Source organism: Lepidothrix coronata, unplaced genomic scaffold, assembly GCF_001604755.1.
Source record: "Lepidothrix coronata isolate B3197 unplaced genomic scaffold, Lepidothrix_coronata-1.0 Scaffold246, whole genome shotgun sequence".
NCBI classification, from domain to species: domain Eukaryota; kingdom Metazoa; phylum Chordata; class Aves; order Passeriformes; family Pipridae; genus Lepidothrix; species Lepidothrix coronata.
Genome location: NW_016690426.1, coordinates 418,609 through 435,656, shown reverse-complemented (window position 1 = coordinate 435,656; position 17,048 = coordinate 418,609). Strand labels below are relative to the sequence as shown.

At 46.0% G+C, this 17,048-nt stretch overlaps 1 protein-coding gene across 1 annotated transcript; it reads left to right on the top strand.

Annotated features, from left to right (window-relative positions):
• Positions 1 to 586: 586 nt before the first annotated feature.
• TRMT1L (tRNA methyltransferase 1 like) lies at positions 587 to 15,580 on the top strand. Its single transcript, XM_017834943.1, has 16 exons — positions 587 to 752; positions 3,216 to 3,368; positions 4,199 to 4,261; positions 4,946 to 5,059; positions 5,990 to 6,054; positions 6,368 to 6,497; positions 7,907 to 8,024; positions 8,437 to 8,516; positions 9,310 to 9,556; positions 10,202 to 10,414; positions 11,179 to 11,369; positions 12,661 to 12,739; positions 13,471 to 13,637; positions 13,811 to 13,870; positions 14,225 to 14,348; positions 14,437 to 15,580. The coding sequence occupies exons 1-16, from the start codon at positions 623 to 625 to the stop codon at positions 14,750 to 14,752; spliced, it is 2,250 nt and encodes a 749-aa protein (XP_017690432.1). The 5' UTR covers positions 587 to 622; the 3' UTR covers positions 14,753 to 15,580.
• The last annotated feature ends 1,468 nt before the right edge of the window (positions 15,581 to 17,048 follow it).

The window sequence follows — 17,048 nt, the reverse complement described above, 5'->3', positions numbered from 1 at the left end:
CCTCACGACAGCCACGCCACCCTCTACACAAACCAGCGCACTCGAGCCAGGCGTTCCCGAGGGCTGTAAAAGGCTTCAGTAGGAGGCGATTCCCGGAGCCCAGAGCCGGGCAGGGAGCCCCGGGAGCGGCCCCGCCCTGAGGGGGGACAGGCACAGGGCTCTGAGGGAGCCGGTCCAGGGGGGCTCAGGGACGGCAGATCCCGCCTCGCCCCCCGCGTGGGGCTGAGCCCGGGGGCCCTCACGGCACCTCGGGCACTGACAGCACACCCTCCCTTCCCGTCTCCCTTCCCTTCCTATTTCCTTCCTATTTCCCTTTCCTTCCTCGCCCCTCCCCACAGGGCACCCGTACGGCGCCGCCTCACCCGGCTGGGACGCTCCTCCCGCGGCGGCTCCGTGTGGCCGGCGGGGCGGAGGCGGTGGCTGTGCCGGGCGCGGGTCCGTCCCTGCCCCAACCGCCTCTGTCCTGCCGGGCGCGGGTCCCCCCGAGCTCCGCCGCGGCTCCTCCTCCCGCCGCGGTGCGCGCCGGGCCGTCCCGGAGCGCGGCTGGGAAGTGTAGGCGGGGCGGGCCGGACGTGCCGCTCCGCCCCGGGGCCGAGCGCGCCGCGGGCTCCGCGCACCGAACATGGCAGCGGCTGAGGCGGCCGAGGCCGCGCTGCAGCGGCGGCAGGAGGACGAGGAGAAGGAGGAGAACGAGAACCATAACCATAACCATAACCATAACCATGGAGGCGGCGGCGACACGGCGGCGCTCAGTGAGGGCCGGGCGGGGGCTGAGGGCGGGCGGGGGGAGCCGGGCCCGCCGGGCGGGGGCTGAGGGCGGGCGGGCGCCATGCGGAGCCCTGGGCGCGTTTGAATTTCCACCCCGGGCGCGTTTAAATTTCCACCCCGGGCGCGTTTGAATTTCCACCCCGGGGCCGCCTCCCGGCTCCCTCCGCCCTCGCCGTGGAGCTCTGGGAGCTGGAGGCTCCCGGCTTCCCCGACCTGCTCCCGCCGGGCCTCGGGCCGCTCTGAGCCCGCGACCCTGCGCTCGTGGCTCCCCTTCCCCCCTGAATCCAGCGGTGCCTTGTCCCCGGTGGTCAGTTGTTGTTCCTGGGGGGCCCGTGGGCAGCCCGGGGTGCGGGGGGCTCAGCCCGGGGTGCGGGGGGCTCAGCCCGGGGTGCGGGGGGCTCAGCCCCGCGCCTTTTCCCCGCGGGATTGCGAGCCCAGACTTGTCTGTGCCATGTTCTCTGTGCCGACCCTGCCGGAGCAGGGGCTGGGAACGCTGCGGTCCCTCCCAGCCCGGCCCGTTCTGGGGGGCCGTGAACTGGTTGTGCCGGGTTTCGAGTCCCTTCCTGCTGCAGCCTTTCGGTTCGAGTGAACCGACTCCTCTAATTAATTTTTTTTCCCGTTTAAGTATAATTTAGGCTCCCTGAAGCGTTATTCTGATTTGTGCGTAATCAGTGATTCCTGATAAGCATTTAAAAAAAAAATCCTGCAGTCTTTCTTCGGTAGCAGCCTGCTTTTCTTCAGCGTTCGGTGTGAAAGTTTACTTCTCTCTCTGTGCGTTTACATATTAATTACATTTATATGTATACACGTACTCTCCTTTTCAACCATTTTAACCTCTGCACGTGCTCTGAAGATGCGGATGGTCCATTTCCGGTGGATTTTTGTCACTGCTGTGCTCTCATTCTACATTTTTGTAACTCTTTCCAGTTTTCTCAGAGCACACGTAATCATAATTGATAACTGTTACGGATTTCTTACCAAAAATCCTTTTACTTATTCATCTTCTTTCTGTCTGTTAATAAATTGCGTAGAAACTGTCACCAGGAATCCTACAACTTTTAATAGAGCACTGAGCAGGTAATACAAGTCTGTCTTAGGTGAGTTGTCAGCTTAGAAACAGGTCTGTGAAGAGCACAGCAATGCTCTCTGAGTAGCAGTGCAGTCATAATATTTTAAGGTAGGTAGAATAATTTTCCTCGTTGCTTCTGTCTTTTGAAACAATTTCTCTAGTCCTTGCCTTGAGGTATCCCATTTCCTCTTTCTGCTTTGTTTTTGCAATAACAAATATTTGTACCCAACTGCAATGTTTAAAAGAAAACAAACAAAAGTCCCCCAGGGGAATTCAAGAACTGCTGCGAGATCCTTCCAGCCAGGAGTGGGTGGCTGCGGAAGACTACTAAAATCATGGAATTCTGGGATGGTTTGGGTTGGAAGGGACCTTAAGGATCACCCAGTCCCACCCCCTGCCATGGGCAGGGACACCTTCCAGTATCCCAGGTTGCTCCAAGCCCCGTCCAGAGCACAACCAATACAGTCATGGATCCTCCGGGAATAACCTCAAGCACAAACCGGTTTGTAACTCCGAGTGGTGCATCCCAGCTTTTGTGTTGGGAGAGGCAGCCACTGGTTGACTCGTGTGCTCTCTCTGCATGCCGAGATCTTGCAGACATCTGTCCCACCCGGCTGAGGAGCCTTAGGCTGCCCCGTTGCTCCTCAGTGGCTGCACAGCCATGCCATGGCCTTGTTTCTTGTTGGAAACTCTCCTAGTCCCGCGCGACCCTTGCAAGCTCGTGGGGTCGTTCGATGGGAGTGGCTTTCTGAATCCTTTCCTAGTGCTTCCTGGTGCCCCTGGGTGGGGAGGGGACCCCCAGCTTCTGAGGATTTCTGCCTCTCCTTCAGTTGTTTGGCTGGTTTTTGCCGTTTTATTGTCCCGAAACTCAGCCCCTTCAGTCCTTGATTTTCCTCCTCAGGCCCATCTGCATTGCCCCAGGAGGTCATTCATTTGCAAATACACCAGCACTTAACTCCCAGATTAGCAAATTCCTTCCTTATTCCTGTCTTTTTTCCCTGATTGTTCGAATTACAAACAATTCTAAACTACTGTTACCGGATTTTCCCAGCCGGGGTATGTTGTTAGGAGAACTTGGACCTCCTCCTTGCCTGCTTTCCTTTGCTGTCTTCCAGAAAAAATGTAAATATTATTTTGTTCACCTTAAACATCTGATAATACAGGTGGTGAGTTGAATAGCTTCAGCTGTCCAGGATGGCATTATTCCACGGTGGTTTCCAAGGATAATTGCAGTGATAATTAATCTCATATTATTCCCCTACATACTGTTTGGTTATGTTTTTTCCTCCTTCACACTTCTAATCACCATCGGATTATTGGAAACGTTTGTATAGTTCAGTTACATCAGCAACACTTCCACTGGGTTTTTTTGTTTAAGATGGTGTGGTTGTCTCTGACAAAGTGAAAAGCAACAACCTGGATGTGAAAATTCCCGAGTCAGAATTGGAAACCGAAGAAAAAGGAACGGGGGAAGAACCTACAAGGGAATCAGATGGCAACATTTTGGATGTATCGTCTGATTTTCCACGAGGTTTGCTCTTAAACTCTAATATTTGTGTTGTGTGCTTGAGGTAGAGAAACAGGGGGAGAAAGGTGAAGGGAGTGTGTGAAATCTCATTTTACAGCTTTAAAACTCACCGGTATATCCCGAGCACACGGATCAATTACTTTGTCTCTCGTAAGAAAACCTGAAGATTGATCTTGGAAAAGACACTGTGAAGGTTAAAGTCACTACAAAATCAGTGTCAGTCCAAAGGGGGATGTTCTGTGTGCTGGAACCAATAAAGCAGATTTATTGGATAAGCTAATTCTCTTCTTTTTAACAAATTCTCCACTGTTCCCCTTGACTGGTAAGTTGGAAAATCAGGTGGTAGATTTAGAGGTTGAACAGTTTCCTAAGGGAAAGGGGAAAAAGTGGTAGAATGTAATGTATTCTGGCTCTACAGTGAATAATTTTTCTTAAAATTGGTCCACTTTTGGCTGATACTTTAATTTTGCCAGACAGTTCATAGGATGTTTTTATACTGCTTTGGGCATGATTTGCATTGAAACCAGGAGTCAATGGAATGTGACTTGTTTTTTCACATTTCCAATTTTAAAAGTTTGATGTGTGTTAGTATTAAAAAGAAGTAGGGATATGTGAAAATATACAGATCTTATTAAAGAGCCTTTCTGGGGATTAATTTTGGCAGTCATTCCTGCTACCATGGAGGTTGAAGGATACAAATAAGGATTCCAGTTGATACTACAGTCATTTTCTACCAGTGTTAGGTTTGAAATGATGCATAGAAAAGTAGCAGTAAACTAAAAATAATTTTTAAACTGAGAGTGTTTAACTTCTGAACATTTCTGCTTCGTTAGACAAACATATTTCAATTCAAAGACACTTGGCTGATCTGAAGAAACTGGCTGACCTGAGAGAAGGTGAGTTCACCAGGGCAGTGCCCCAGAACACACATCTCTGTGTTAAGGGTATTTCTGTTTTCCCTTAGTCTTTATTTTTGACACACTACATGTATTTATAATGCTTGAAGACCAGGGCTTTTGTAAAAAAAGAGCCTTATGATTTATTCCCTTGCTCTTCTGCTAAATTCTGCCTGCAGGATTTCCAAGGCAAAATGATTTCATATAGAGCACATTGTCTTTTTTTGCACCTTAAAAAGATGTCAGATGCTTGCTTTCTCCAAAAGATTCAGGAGTTGGAAAGACAGAGTCTTGTTCTAACCTCTTAACTTGTTTGGGGTTTTTTTAAAACGTTGCAAGTCTCTGCATGTCATCTGTAAAATTCTGTTGTTCCTCAGGGCTCTTCAGAAGTTGCATTAAAGCTCATGTAGCTGGAGTAAAAAATACTAGAAAACAAAAGCTAAAGTTTGTAGAAGCTAATTATCTTCAAGGTGGTAGTGATTCTTGCCTGTATTCAGTGGAGTACAAAGACTAAATCCATGAATTTGAAGTTTCTGTGGGCCTGCAATAGAATGTTCCCTGGGGAGTTCATCTTTAACTCCCGTTGATATTACCTTCATGCTTTCTTTCCCTTGGCCTGCATGTTGGTTAACATGATTGATACCTAAATTTTTTGTTTCTCTTGTTTTTTCGTTGTATTTTCAGACAAAAAGAAGCCTTGCCCATTGTGTCCTGAGGAGAAATTCAAAGCTTGTTATAGTCATAAACTCCATCGTCACCTTCAGAACTTGCACTGGAAAGTTTCTGTTGAGTTCAAAGGTAATGGCAATCAGATGTGAACAGCAAATACCTGAACAAATTGTGGGCATGGTCTGTGTTTCATCTTCTTAAATTCCCCTTCCTTAAGCATTTTGCTCCCAGCTCTGGATCAGAATGACACAAGGAATTTTGAGCTGGGATGTAAAATGTAGAGGTGAAATAACTCTGTATTCTTCTACATGCCAAAATAGTTCTACATTTTCTCTTTGAAAAAACAGTAGCTTGGCATGTCATAGAAGTTACTGTAAGAAAATTACTTTAATAAAAGTTTTATTTATGTTGAAATTATCAGACACACACATGTGGTCATTTTTGGCTCATCATAAAGAGTCCATGGTTTCAGGTAAACAATCTTAAGTATTTATTTAGTAGTATTTAGCATATTATTTAGTATTTTGTAGCCTTAATTGTTTTTTAACAAACTCTGTGACCTGCTTGTAAGGTGCATTAAAATGCCTACAAGAAGTTTAGGAAAGACAAAAAGGGAGCAGTAGGTGTTTGTTAAAGAACCAAGTATATGGGCTTGTGGGAAATAAAATGATAAGATTAAACTGAAAGTTACCTGACTGGAGTGTCAGGTGTCTTGTCTTATTTTTCTTTGACTGTGGGACATATATTTTATAGGAGTCCTCACAGAAGTCCTTTAGGCAGTACAAATATTTTTGTAAAAGACTCACAAGTACTTTTTTTGAACTGGAGACCTGACATAGCTTTGTAGGATGCTCAGAGACTGATTAAAACAATTTGCTTTATGTAGATTTTGTGCATATTAAAATTTAAAATGTATAATTAGCAGATTAATTTCCCTGTGCAGAGGGTGAGTGTACCAGATAATTGGTGATGTTCTCTGTGTGTTTGGGAGCCTTGAGTGTGGTGCAGGACACAGCCACCCTGTTTATTTGCTGTGCTGTGTGTGGCTTTGTTTTCCAGGGTACAGGATGTGCATCTGTCACTTACCTTGTCGTCCAGTCAAACCAAACCTCGCTGGAGACCAGGTACAAACACTGAATCACAGAGAAATGCTTGTTACTGTACAGACTGGGGGAAATGGGTGATTTCGGGGAACTTTGGAGATCCAAGGAGTTGCCAAGTCCATCTTGCTCTGCCATGTGTGGGCTGAGTTGTTGGTGCAAGTATTGGACAGAACCCCCGGGTGGCTGGATGTAGTTACACCTCTCACTGTGGTGGGCAGCTGCCTAGAGCATCTCTGCCTGGAGATTCCAAAGATTCTGAATGCTCTGGAGGTAACAGATGACTTTTGACCACGTTTCTGTTTTCTGGAACTACACAGAATATCATGTTTTACAGACCTTGTCAAAGATGGGAGCCCATTACCACTGTATCATCTGCTCAGCAACTATCACCCGAAGGACTGACATGATAGGTCACATTAACAGGCATGTGAACAAGGGAGAGACTGAGTCAAGGTTTATTACAGGTGGGTTCTGAGCTACAGCAAACATTCAGCCCTTGTATACCACATAGCACCTGCAATATGTGATATGGGGGTGAGAGACAGGAGAAAACCTCCAGAACAGATTTAGCTTTGCTAATGAAAAATCTGCCCTCGTATTTCAGAGCTTCTATTTCCCTCAGAAATGTTGCAGTGTTGTGGTTTAGTCTCTTCATGGGCAGGTTACTCCATTCTTACTGATCACTAATATTCCCTTCACACTTAGTTTAAAGTTGTAAGTACCAGTTTCTGTGTCTCCAAAAGAATGAGGGACATGGCACCCACAAAACAGTATAAAAATCCTTCACTTTTTATCCAAACTGCACCAGCCTGGCTTTCCAAACCAAGGTGATGTTTTTTTTAGTCCCAGAGAGTTGCAGTAGGGGTGCCAGTAGTGCTTTGGTAAATTACAATCCTGCCTGACGTTCTCCAGAACGGGGCTTTTGCTTTTTGAACTTGGATAAACTAGATGGAAAACATTTTAAAATCCTTGGAATGCTAGTAGTTTAATGCCTGGGCAGCAGTTTGCATGTCTGAGAAGCTACAGTGGTATCCATACCTTGAGCTTAAGCAGAGTTTGTGCTGTGCAATACATTAGTCTCTGTGTGGTTCCCTTCAGAGCTGTAAGTAAAGAATGGCCCATTTGTCATTTTTTAACAAAAGGAGAACTTCAGAGCTCAGGTGTTTTGTGCTTTGGAGGTGCTTTGACAACTCCTGGGGCCTCTGAAGGTGGAGCAGATAAACCACCTGTGTGTTTGAAAGCCCTGAGAGAGAGGAAGGCTGAGCTCTGGAATGTATCTAGTTGGTATAAATTTTTCCTGGTCATTCCTAGGTGAGTTTTAGGCTGGGGATAAATTGCTCAGAGGAATGACAGCCACAGACTGTTTACACAGAGTTTAAGTGCTGGAATTGTCCCTGTGCTGTGTAGGCACATTTCATGGAGCTGTTTGATAACTTAGAGAGATTAGATGCAGGATTCTGAGGGATTTTTGCAGTTCATTGATACACATTCAGGACTGTGTTAATAGGGTTTTAATTAATTAGCAATGTATTGTGTTTGAACATGTAAACCAGAGTTAAGCCTCAGGCTCAGGGGCTGGCTTTCTTTAATGTGAGTGGATACATAGGAGCCCAACTGAGGAACAAATCTGATCTTGTATGGGAAGAAAATGGTGGTAGGGTGTATCCTTATCTGCCACTCTTGAGATTAGAAGACAAATTGTTGCCTGTTCCCTCCTTATCCTTGTCAGCTGCTCCGTGTGCTGGTTGGGTTACAGCATAACCAGAGCCTGTGGCTGTGTGGGAGCAGTGTGGCCATGGGATTTCTCAAGTGTGCTGATGTTCATTCCAGTTCTCACTGATTCTTTCCTTCCCCTTCAATTCCTTTCCCTCAGTTCGTGCTCCCACAAACGAAGTGATCAAAGAGTCAGCCACGGATGTGCAGGTTCTTCCCAACCACTCCACACCCCAGAAAACAGATTCCTATTTTAATCCCAAAATGAAACTCAACAGGTAAGAGAACAGGGAGTGGGGAGGATGCACCAGAGGGGGGTTGAGTTGATAGTGAAAAACACGTTTTAAAAAGCAAGCCCTGTGAAATTTTTGTTCAGAGGGCAGGAGAAAGGAGTTTTCCATCAGAAAACTCTTCCTGACAAATAATATTTAAACCCAAGAACACTATATGGGAAATACTGTAATTTCTGAAGCAATTAGGTATGTTTCTGTAATTAGTAGATTTAAGAATGTCTTGCTGTAGAATTACAGCTTTTAAGTGGAGCTGAGGCTTTTGATTTACAATTCTTTTAAAACGTAAAAGATAGAGTTTAGCTTAAATGTTCCACTGTTGTGTTCAAGGAGATAAATAAGGAAAAGGAGGGGAAAATACTTAATCTCCTTCCTGTGCCCATTGTTTTTTCTTTTGAAGGCAGTTGATCTTCTGTGCACTGGCCGTGCTGGCTGAGGAGCGTAAACCCATTGAGTGTTTGGATGCTTTTGGGGCCACTGGTAAAGTCATTTCTTTAATACTTTGCCTAATACCCAACAGTAAGAAGCTGCAGAAATCAAAACTGCCATCACATAGTCAAAAATAATGAGAAACACAGTAATTTCTTCCTTAGGCAGGCAGTCATTAGCTTACATACAAAACCCCAGCCATCTAGAGCCTGGTATTCAGCCTTTTAAAGAGGCTTTGAATAATACTAAATCAAAGTTTAGTGGTCTCCTTCAAATCAGTCCCTGGAATGGCATCTTCCTAAGCTTGTGTCCAAGGTCACAGGTCTCTTGTAACTCCATGGATGTGGAATTTGGCTGTGAAATGAACCCGTGGTTTAAAAGTGGGGTTGAACTCAGAGTTCTTTATCACAGTCATCTCCTAATTGATTCCCAAAATTCTGACCACGAGTGTAGAGCAGTTCTATCAGTGTCTGTTGAGCAGTGTCTGAGGAGATGGTGGATTTTACAGTGCTCTGTCATAGAACTGTGTCTGCTGTACTGGAGTGTTAAGCCAAGGGGCTCTCCTGGAGAGTGTGGGTCCAGCTTTCTTAAATTCTGCAAAATCACAGGCCTTTGGGTCTGTAACCCTGATTATCATGTAAGAAAGTGATAGGTAAGACTGTCCCTTTCCATACCCCATTGTCACCCTGCTGAGGCAGAAGGTCATAGTTTTGCAGGAACGTGACAAAATTTGCATCACACACACAGTTCTGTATGATAAGAATTGAAAAACATGGATTTTTCTTGTCAAGTTCAGCAATGCAGAAACCAATTCCTTCTTCTGTCCAATTCTGTTTTTCCTCAGGTATAATGGGACTGCAGTGGGCAAAGCACCTCAGGAGTTCTGTGAAAGTTACAATTAATGATTGTAACGAGAATTCCGTGAAAATCATCAAGGAAAACTGTCATTTAAACAAAATGAAGGTGAAGCTGAACATGAAGGAAGGAGACAGTGATGGAACTGTGGGAGATGGAGAAGAAAACACTGACACCATTGAGGTGACCAAAATGGATGCCAATGTTATCATGCATTTGAGATCATTTGATTTCATGTAAGTGTTGAATCTGTCAAAATTTTCTTGTTTGATGATGACACATCCCACCCCCACATCCCAGTGTGTGATTATTTGGAGAATTGTGAAAGAGTCAGCCAACAGTCACTTGGTATTTTAAATATAATTCTGTCTTCCCAGACACGATGTGGGGACAGAACTTTAATCTTAAATATTTTAGAAGTTGCTATAAAAATATTTGCTCTTCCAGAATGGACTTTAAATATACGTGAAAACGTTAAGGCAAACTGGGGTTTTTTAATATAACTTCATTGTTCCATGAAGAGAAATGTCAAATCAGTCTTTTTTTTTTTTTCTTAAAACTTCTACTGGTTTAAAATTCATCCCTTTGCATGTTGTTGTGTAGGAGAGTTTATTGCATCTCTTTTAACCATTTTTCAGCATATTAATTTTCAGTTAAAGTAGGCTAATTCTTCCAGGTTGAGTTTAGAGATGCATGCATTCAAAACCTATATAGACATCAAAATAAATGGTGGGATTTTTTTTTTATATTATTATTGGAATTTTTAGTCCTGGTCCTTCTTTTTGTTTTAAATAAGTGGAGGTTATAAAAGTGTTTTCCTCAGTATAAAGCTAAACTCTGGAGCATTTATAGACACTCAGTGGTGTTTCCTTTGTTTTCAGCCACTTGGACCCCTTTGGAACTTCAGTGAATTACCTGGATTCCGCCTTCAGGAATGTGAGAAACCTTGGGATTGTGTCCTTGACGTCCACAGACATCAGCTCTCTGTATGCAAAGGCTCAGCACGTCGCCCTGCGCCACTATGGGTGCAACATTGTCAGGACAGAGTACTACAAGGAGCTGGCAGCCAGGATTGTCATTGCTGCTGTCACCAGGTACTGCTGAACCACCTCCAGTCAGGGTAAAAAGCCATTAGGTAATTATTAGCAATAATTAGTGAGTGGGCAAGGTGCAAATGCATCAGTGGGGTAGGGGCGTGGGATGGCAATAGGAAATACCCAGATTTGCAAACTCTTCCATTCCTCTGTCAGCTTTGTCATTTAGAGCTGCACAGGACTTCATAAGTGCTAATTAAACTGCTTGGATGGCTTCTTGCTTCAGTGGAACCTGATGTTCACTTCAGGTGATAGGTTGTGGTTAGGTGATGTTCACTTGAGGTTCAGGAGATAGGTGTCATCACTGACTTGCCAAATTAGTCATTGGCATGTAGATACTCAGTACACTCAGTCTGTTGAATACATGAAGGCACAGAACCTAACTGGGAAAAAGAAGATACAGGATGGGACACCCGCTTGGAAAAGCTGGGGGGGAATGAAGCGCACAGAGGTTTTGGGAATGCCAGAGCACAAATGCTGACATGAACACAGTTAGATTTTGCTTGTCTGTCTCCCTGCATGTGTGATGATGCAGGGGGAAGACCAGTATTTCCAGATGTGATAAAAAGAAGTAAACCAAGATTTGCTTGGCCTGGCAGGAGGGACCCAAACCAAGGCACTTCAGAAACACCACTTTCTCCTGATCTCTCGAACCTGGAGTCCATCTCTCCAGAAGGTGGATGAGCTCCAGCACCTTGCAGCAGGTCTAGGTGTCCGTGGCAGTGTTTGAATTTGATACAGTCTGGTTTTCTTTCCCTTCCCAGAGCTGCAGCTCGCTGTAACAAAGGCATTGAGGTGTTGCTGGCAGTGGCTCTGGAGCACTTTGTCCTGGTGGTGGTCAGAGTTCTGAGGGGCCCATCCACTGCAGACGACTCCGCAAAGAAAATCCGGTACCTCATCCACTGCCAGTGGTGTGAAGAGAGGATTTTTCAGAAAGAGGGTAATATGGTAGAAGGTAAAATGGCTTTTCTTTTTTTTGCACTTCTAGAAGGTCTGATTCCTGTGTCTCTGTTTTGTGCCTTGCTTTACATCCCATTAGTAACAGTTCCCTTGGAGGTAACAATGGGTGTTTTGTGTGAGGTGGAGGGGGCACTGTGCTTTGTGGTCATGGGTTAGATTAGTTGTGTGCATGGATTTTGCTGTAAATGTGCTGGATTTGTGGCACAGGTTGCCCAGAGAAGCTGTGGCTGCCCCTGGATCCCTGGAAGTGTCCAAGGCCAGCTTGGACGGGGCTTGGAGCAACCTGGGCTAGTGGAAGGTGTCCCTGCCCATGGCAGGGGGTGGGGTGAGGTGGTCTTCAAGGTCCCTTCCAACCTAAACCATTCTGGGATTTGTCTCTAGACAGAACATCCTACTAACTAGCTGTAGCTGCTGAAGCTGCCAGGATGCCTGGTATGTCCATGGATCTGCCACTTCAGGAAAGGCCAGAAGAGTGGGGCAGCCTTGGCTGCCGTTGGGTTCCTCCAGACAGCAGCAGCTTGACAGGTTTTGGTGTCAGGTTGCTTTTCTGCTGCTCATTTCAGTTCCTTAAAATGTAGTGGACTGCAGAGTCTCACTTTCCCCTCCTGTTGTTCATGGGCTGTCTCAATACACGGGTCTGCAGAGGGAGGAGACAAAAATTACACTAGAGATGGTACTTTGAATGAATATAAAAGCTAAAACCTTGTTTCAAAGTCAGGGGCTCTTGGACGTCTCGCTCCTAACTGGTCCTGCCCTGCTCCAGGTCAGGTGCACGAGCTTGGTATTAAAAAGGTTTTTTAAAAAATCAGATACAGTTCTAAGGATGGGAATGAGTAACTGGTAATTACAGTGGTAGAGATATTAATTAGTAAGATGAAACAATTCATGTTTACTTAATGTCTTAGTTGCACAGGGCTTAGAAAACTCGTAGGTGTTTTGTAGGTGTAGTTGGCTGTGTCTGAAATGTTTTTGGTTGTATTTACTATTAACCTGGACAATTTGTACGTAAGTGTAGGAAGGTAAATAATTTCCCTGTTACTTGAAAAAACCATAGGAAGTTATGTGGCTTTTTTTTTTTCCCTTCAGTGTTTTCACACTGCTTTAAAGATCAAGTCATCAGTCACTAAATTCTCAGCTTGAGCTGCTTGGCAGCAGTGAGAACAGTGTCACACTCGTGCTGCTGCCCTTCCACTCTCTCCCCTGCAGTGGGCTCTGGCTGTGTCTCTGCAGTAACAAAGGCATTGCTGGCTGTTCCCCACAACTTCAGCCCTGTTTTTCTGTTGCAGAGAACCCTTACCAGCAGCTGCCCTGTGACTGCCATGGCAGCATGCCCGGGAGGACAGCCGTGGTCCTGGGGCCTCTCTGGTGAGTGCAGTTGGGTTGAAGGAGCTCTGAGGGGCAGTTGTCAGTCCTGTCACATTCCCATTCTGTTGGGAATGTTAGCACGACAAAAGGAGTTGCATCAATCAGGAGGAATTCAGGAAACAGATCATGGATTTCAGTGTAGTCAGTTGTTCAGTTCTTGCTCTTGTTCAAACCACTTAATAAATAATAACAAGCTTGCTTTAGATTTCACACTCAGTGCACTCATGGAACACGTCCTGCACAGGGGAATCTCCCTCTGTGTTCCTCTAGTGGTCTGATGTTAAGCAACTCCTTTTTAGTCTATGCTTGTGGAGAATTCATTTAGTAAATCATTACATGTACTGACCATAGTAAATAAGACACTGCTTGATAATTAAGACTTGTGAGAAACAAGAGCAAAGCTTTTTAAGTCTTTTGACCATTTCAAAGCAGCATTAAAAACAGCTGACAATTGACAGTACCTTTCTTGTGGGGGTTAAATGACTTTCTCAACATATTAGGGCAGAAAAAAAATACCTATTCTTGAGATCTTGAATATTTTTTTAATAAGACCGATGTTACTGTCATTGCAAACAAAGCAATTCAGCTTTGATAAGTTAAAAACACTTTCAGCCCGATGCAGCACTTTGGTGGAGCAATTGCTAATCAATTTGGGCAAGAGATTTCTAGAGCAGTTTTTTTCATTTTCATTAAAAGAAGTGTTAACTTTTCATCCCCCTTGCATGTCCCAGGTCAGGGAGCCTCTTTAACACTGGATTCCTCAGGAGAATGCTGTTGGAGGCTGTGCAGTATGGCTTGGATGAAGCCCAGCCACTCCTGAAGACGTTAGTTTGTGAAGCAGAGTGCACAACTTTAAAACATTTCTCTACCCATGGTCCTGGTGATGAGAACAAGCAAGGTGAGAAGAAGGGCAGCTCTGTGGTGATTTACAGACGCTGCTCTGTGATAACTTATTTAACAGCAGTGTGTCCATAAAATTCAATGCACTATTGAATAACAGAATGAATTCTTTCTGTGTAATTATTTTTCCACTTTACAGTAGAGCTAATTTTGACTTTATTCCTATTGTAGAAGAGTGTGGTGTGTACATTAAAACCTCAAACACTTCTGCAGAGTCCTACGTGGTACCTGGTAAGTGGATCGTTTTGCTGTAGCAGTTGGGCAGGTTTTGTTCTTTACTCAGGAGTTTTTCTCCACTGAACACTGATTTTGCTTCATCTTAATCTCTCATCACATTTATCATATCATCATATTGGTAAAAGCAGAATGCTGAATGCTCCATGAAGCCCACTTTGCTTGTTATAACTGAAACCAGCCTGTTCCTGAAATCCAGGCTAGATTTTAACTCTGCACGTACTGCCTTAGAAAAGCACAGGGGGAGGTGCTGCGAGGCTCGTTTCATGTGCCATCTTGGGCTTCGGTGGCATTTTGTGGGGTCGTCTCCCTGGCTATTCACTGGTGTCCTGGCCTGTTTTTGTGGTGCAGGGAAGAGGAAGGGTGAGGAGGTGATGCGCGGGGCCAAGCGCCAGCGAGCGGAGCACAGCGCCGAGCACCCCGCCTTCTACTACAACGTGCACCGGCACAGCATCCGCGGCAAGAACATGCCCAAGTAAGGCTGCTCCAGCAACACAGCTCCTGCTCAGGCAACCTCAGCAGCGCCGCCTGCTTTTTACATGTGTGCCCTTGGTTTTTTCCAGGTTGAACAAGTTCCTGAACTACCTGTCCGAAGCCGGGTACAGGGTGAGCCGCACCCACTTCGACCCCATGGGCGTGCGCACCAACGCGCCCCTGGCGCAGTTCAAGACTGTCCTCATGAAGTACAGCACCCCCACGTACACGGGGGGGCAGGCAGAAGGGCCTGTCCAACTCCCTGGAGATGTCCAAGTGGAAGAAGAGGTTCCAGCTGCTGCAGATACCAAGGAAGAAGATGCTGAGTTTCCAGAAGAAGATAAATCCGGAGTCGCTGATGCCGTTTCCACACCATCCTACCCCACTGACTGTGCAGCTGATTAATGTGGATAGTTTTGTTCATGCATCAAGATGTTCCAGACTCGAACACACCCCATTCCAGTGAGCTACTCCTTCTTCCCAAACTGCAGTTTGAACATTTGAGCTGCCCGTTTTACTTTGAAGGGGCATTTTAGACTTCTGTAGCAAAACTTAGCCCTCATCCCAGCCTGGCTACAGTCATGGAACTGTGCAAAGGTCTTGGAGAGTTACCTGCTTTTACACTCCCATGTCCTTCACACTGAGGCTGCTCCCCTGTCTGGTCAAGCCCGACTGCCAGCACAGCATCCGGGAGGGTGGACAGGGCCAAAAGTCTTCAGCAGTTTGGAATGTGAGGTGGAAGTGAAACAGCATATTCCTAAAAAGCATCACTCCTAAAACCTGGCTGGTTACAATCCAGAGGGAGGGCATGCTAAGGTAAGAATATACCACAGGATAAAATGCAAAGTGAGTTGAAGACAGGAATTCCTGCCTGGGTGCACCTGGAGCTCCAGGCTGCACATGGAACTGTGTTCAGGTCCCTTTCCATAGCCCTGCTCCAGGGGAGAAGGGAAGGAAGGTGACACGACTGCTACTGAAACTCCAGTGTATAACCAAACCTTAGTGAATTGTGTAGTCACTCTAGGTAGTTGTTTGCTCAGAGGTCACACTGGTTGTGTGCTGCAGAAAGGTACAGGGACGAGGGACCACAGCTGACGTTCAGGTGAAGTTCTGCCATGAGTTTGTCAATAATAAACCTTAGGTGAGAAAAATCTCTTCTGTGAACGAGCAGAGGTGCTGTGTGTTGGCAGTGGGTTCTGGTTTCCTTAAATACATGGCAGCATTCCAGCCAAACAAGCTTGACTTTGTCCTTTCTTTCCCCCAAACTTTGTTCTGATGCCTCTGTATTTCAGTTGAGTAAGGACCAGCTCTCACAGTGTTTCTCACAGGTTTGGTGTTCAGCTGGCCCCTGGTGTTAGGGTTATCAAAGAGCAGAGTATCAGGGCTTATTATCCTTATTTATCCATCTCTGAAACTTTGCAACAAGAGTACCATGACTGATACACTCCTGATTATGCAGAACTTCCCACACTCCTGTCAGGCCAGAAGTTGCTGCCTCTTACACCCCTTCAATTCCAGAGCTCTTTGGTGATGAGTTATTTTCACTCTGCTCTGATTTAAAAAAAGAGGAGCCCACTGAAGGGATCATGGATCAGTGATGCAGCAACAGAGTTTCTTTCAAAAATGCTGTGCTTATAATTCTTTTCCAGAGATCACCTGGGATCAAATTGGAAAGAGAGAGGGAGGAGGAAGAGAATTTCATGTTCCCTAGTCACATTTTTGGGTTTTCAAGTGGAATGTGTTGGCAGGCTGTGCTTGCAGGTAACATACTGCTCACTTCAGTGTTAATGGATCAGTCCTAAAGTTGGTTACCTGGAGCAAAAATCGTTCCAATTACAGTAAAGTAGGTTAAAAAGAATGTTTAATGAAACCCCGTGTGGGAAATGTTTTTGATTACTCCTGCAGCTCCTCCTAAGGAACAGAAGGTATTGTGCACCTTTTCCAAGCCAAGGCAACTATTCCCAGGTGTTTGGAGCAGCAGAGAAAAGTGAAATTCAGGCCAAGATAGGGCCAGTTGTGCAATAATTAGTTACCAGAACACCAGAGTTTGTTCGAGGCTGGAGCTTGGGGCCTTCTTGTTCGTCCTTGTACTGACCCACAGTGCCAGGGTTGGGAACAGAGTGGGAAACGGGAGGATAAAGCAGGTGGTGGTGGCAGGGCCACAGCTGGTCCTGTGTGCACTCAGAGGCACTCAGAGCTGGCCAGTGTACCAGCCAGCACCCACTGCTGTGCCACCACCACTGACACACCTTCAGCACCTCTTGGTTGGGTCAAGGCGTCTGCAAGTGGCTTGTGCTGAACAGAAAATGAGAACTGATCGACTGCTGGAAGGCTGAGGGTTGGAAATCAGTGTTGGGCCATCAGCTGAACAGCAGGCTGGAGCATTAGTGCCAGAGGACAAGGGGAAGTTGTAGGATGTGATGCAGTTCCCACTGTGGGTGGTGCAGTGGCACCTCGGATGCTTTGTGCCTGGGGACACGGCCACCTCCCTACTGCAGAACCCATGAGCACTCAGGATGTTTTCTGCTTAGCTGGGATTTAGGGAAGCTTTAACGGAGTTTAGGCTGTTCAAAGGCAACTGGGATAATCAGGGGCAGCCCAGGGAGCAGCAGGAGCACGGGCACAAAGGGATCTCCTTCCACAGTGGGAGAGCTTCAGTACAGCTCTTGGTGAACACAGACATTGCCTCAGCTCAAGGGGC

Coding starts and splice junctions, on each gene's coding strand:
- TRMT1L (XM_017834943.1), top strand. CDS start 623: ATGGCAGCGGCTGAGGCGGCCGAGGCCGCGCTGCAGCGGCGGCAGGAG. Junction 9,557..10,201: donor TTGAGATCATTTGATTTCAT/GTAAGTGTTGAA, acceptor CTTTGTTTTCAG/CCACTTGGACCCCTTTGGAA. Junction 11,370..12,660: donor AGAGGGTAATATGGTAGAAG/GTAAAATGGCTT, acceptor TTTCTGTTGCAG/AGAACCCTTACCAGCAGCTG.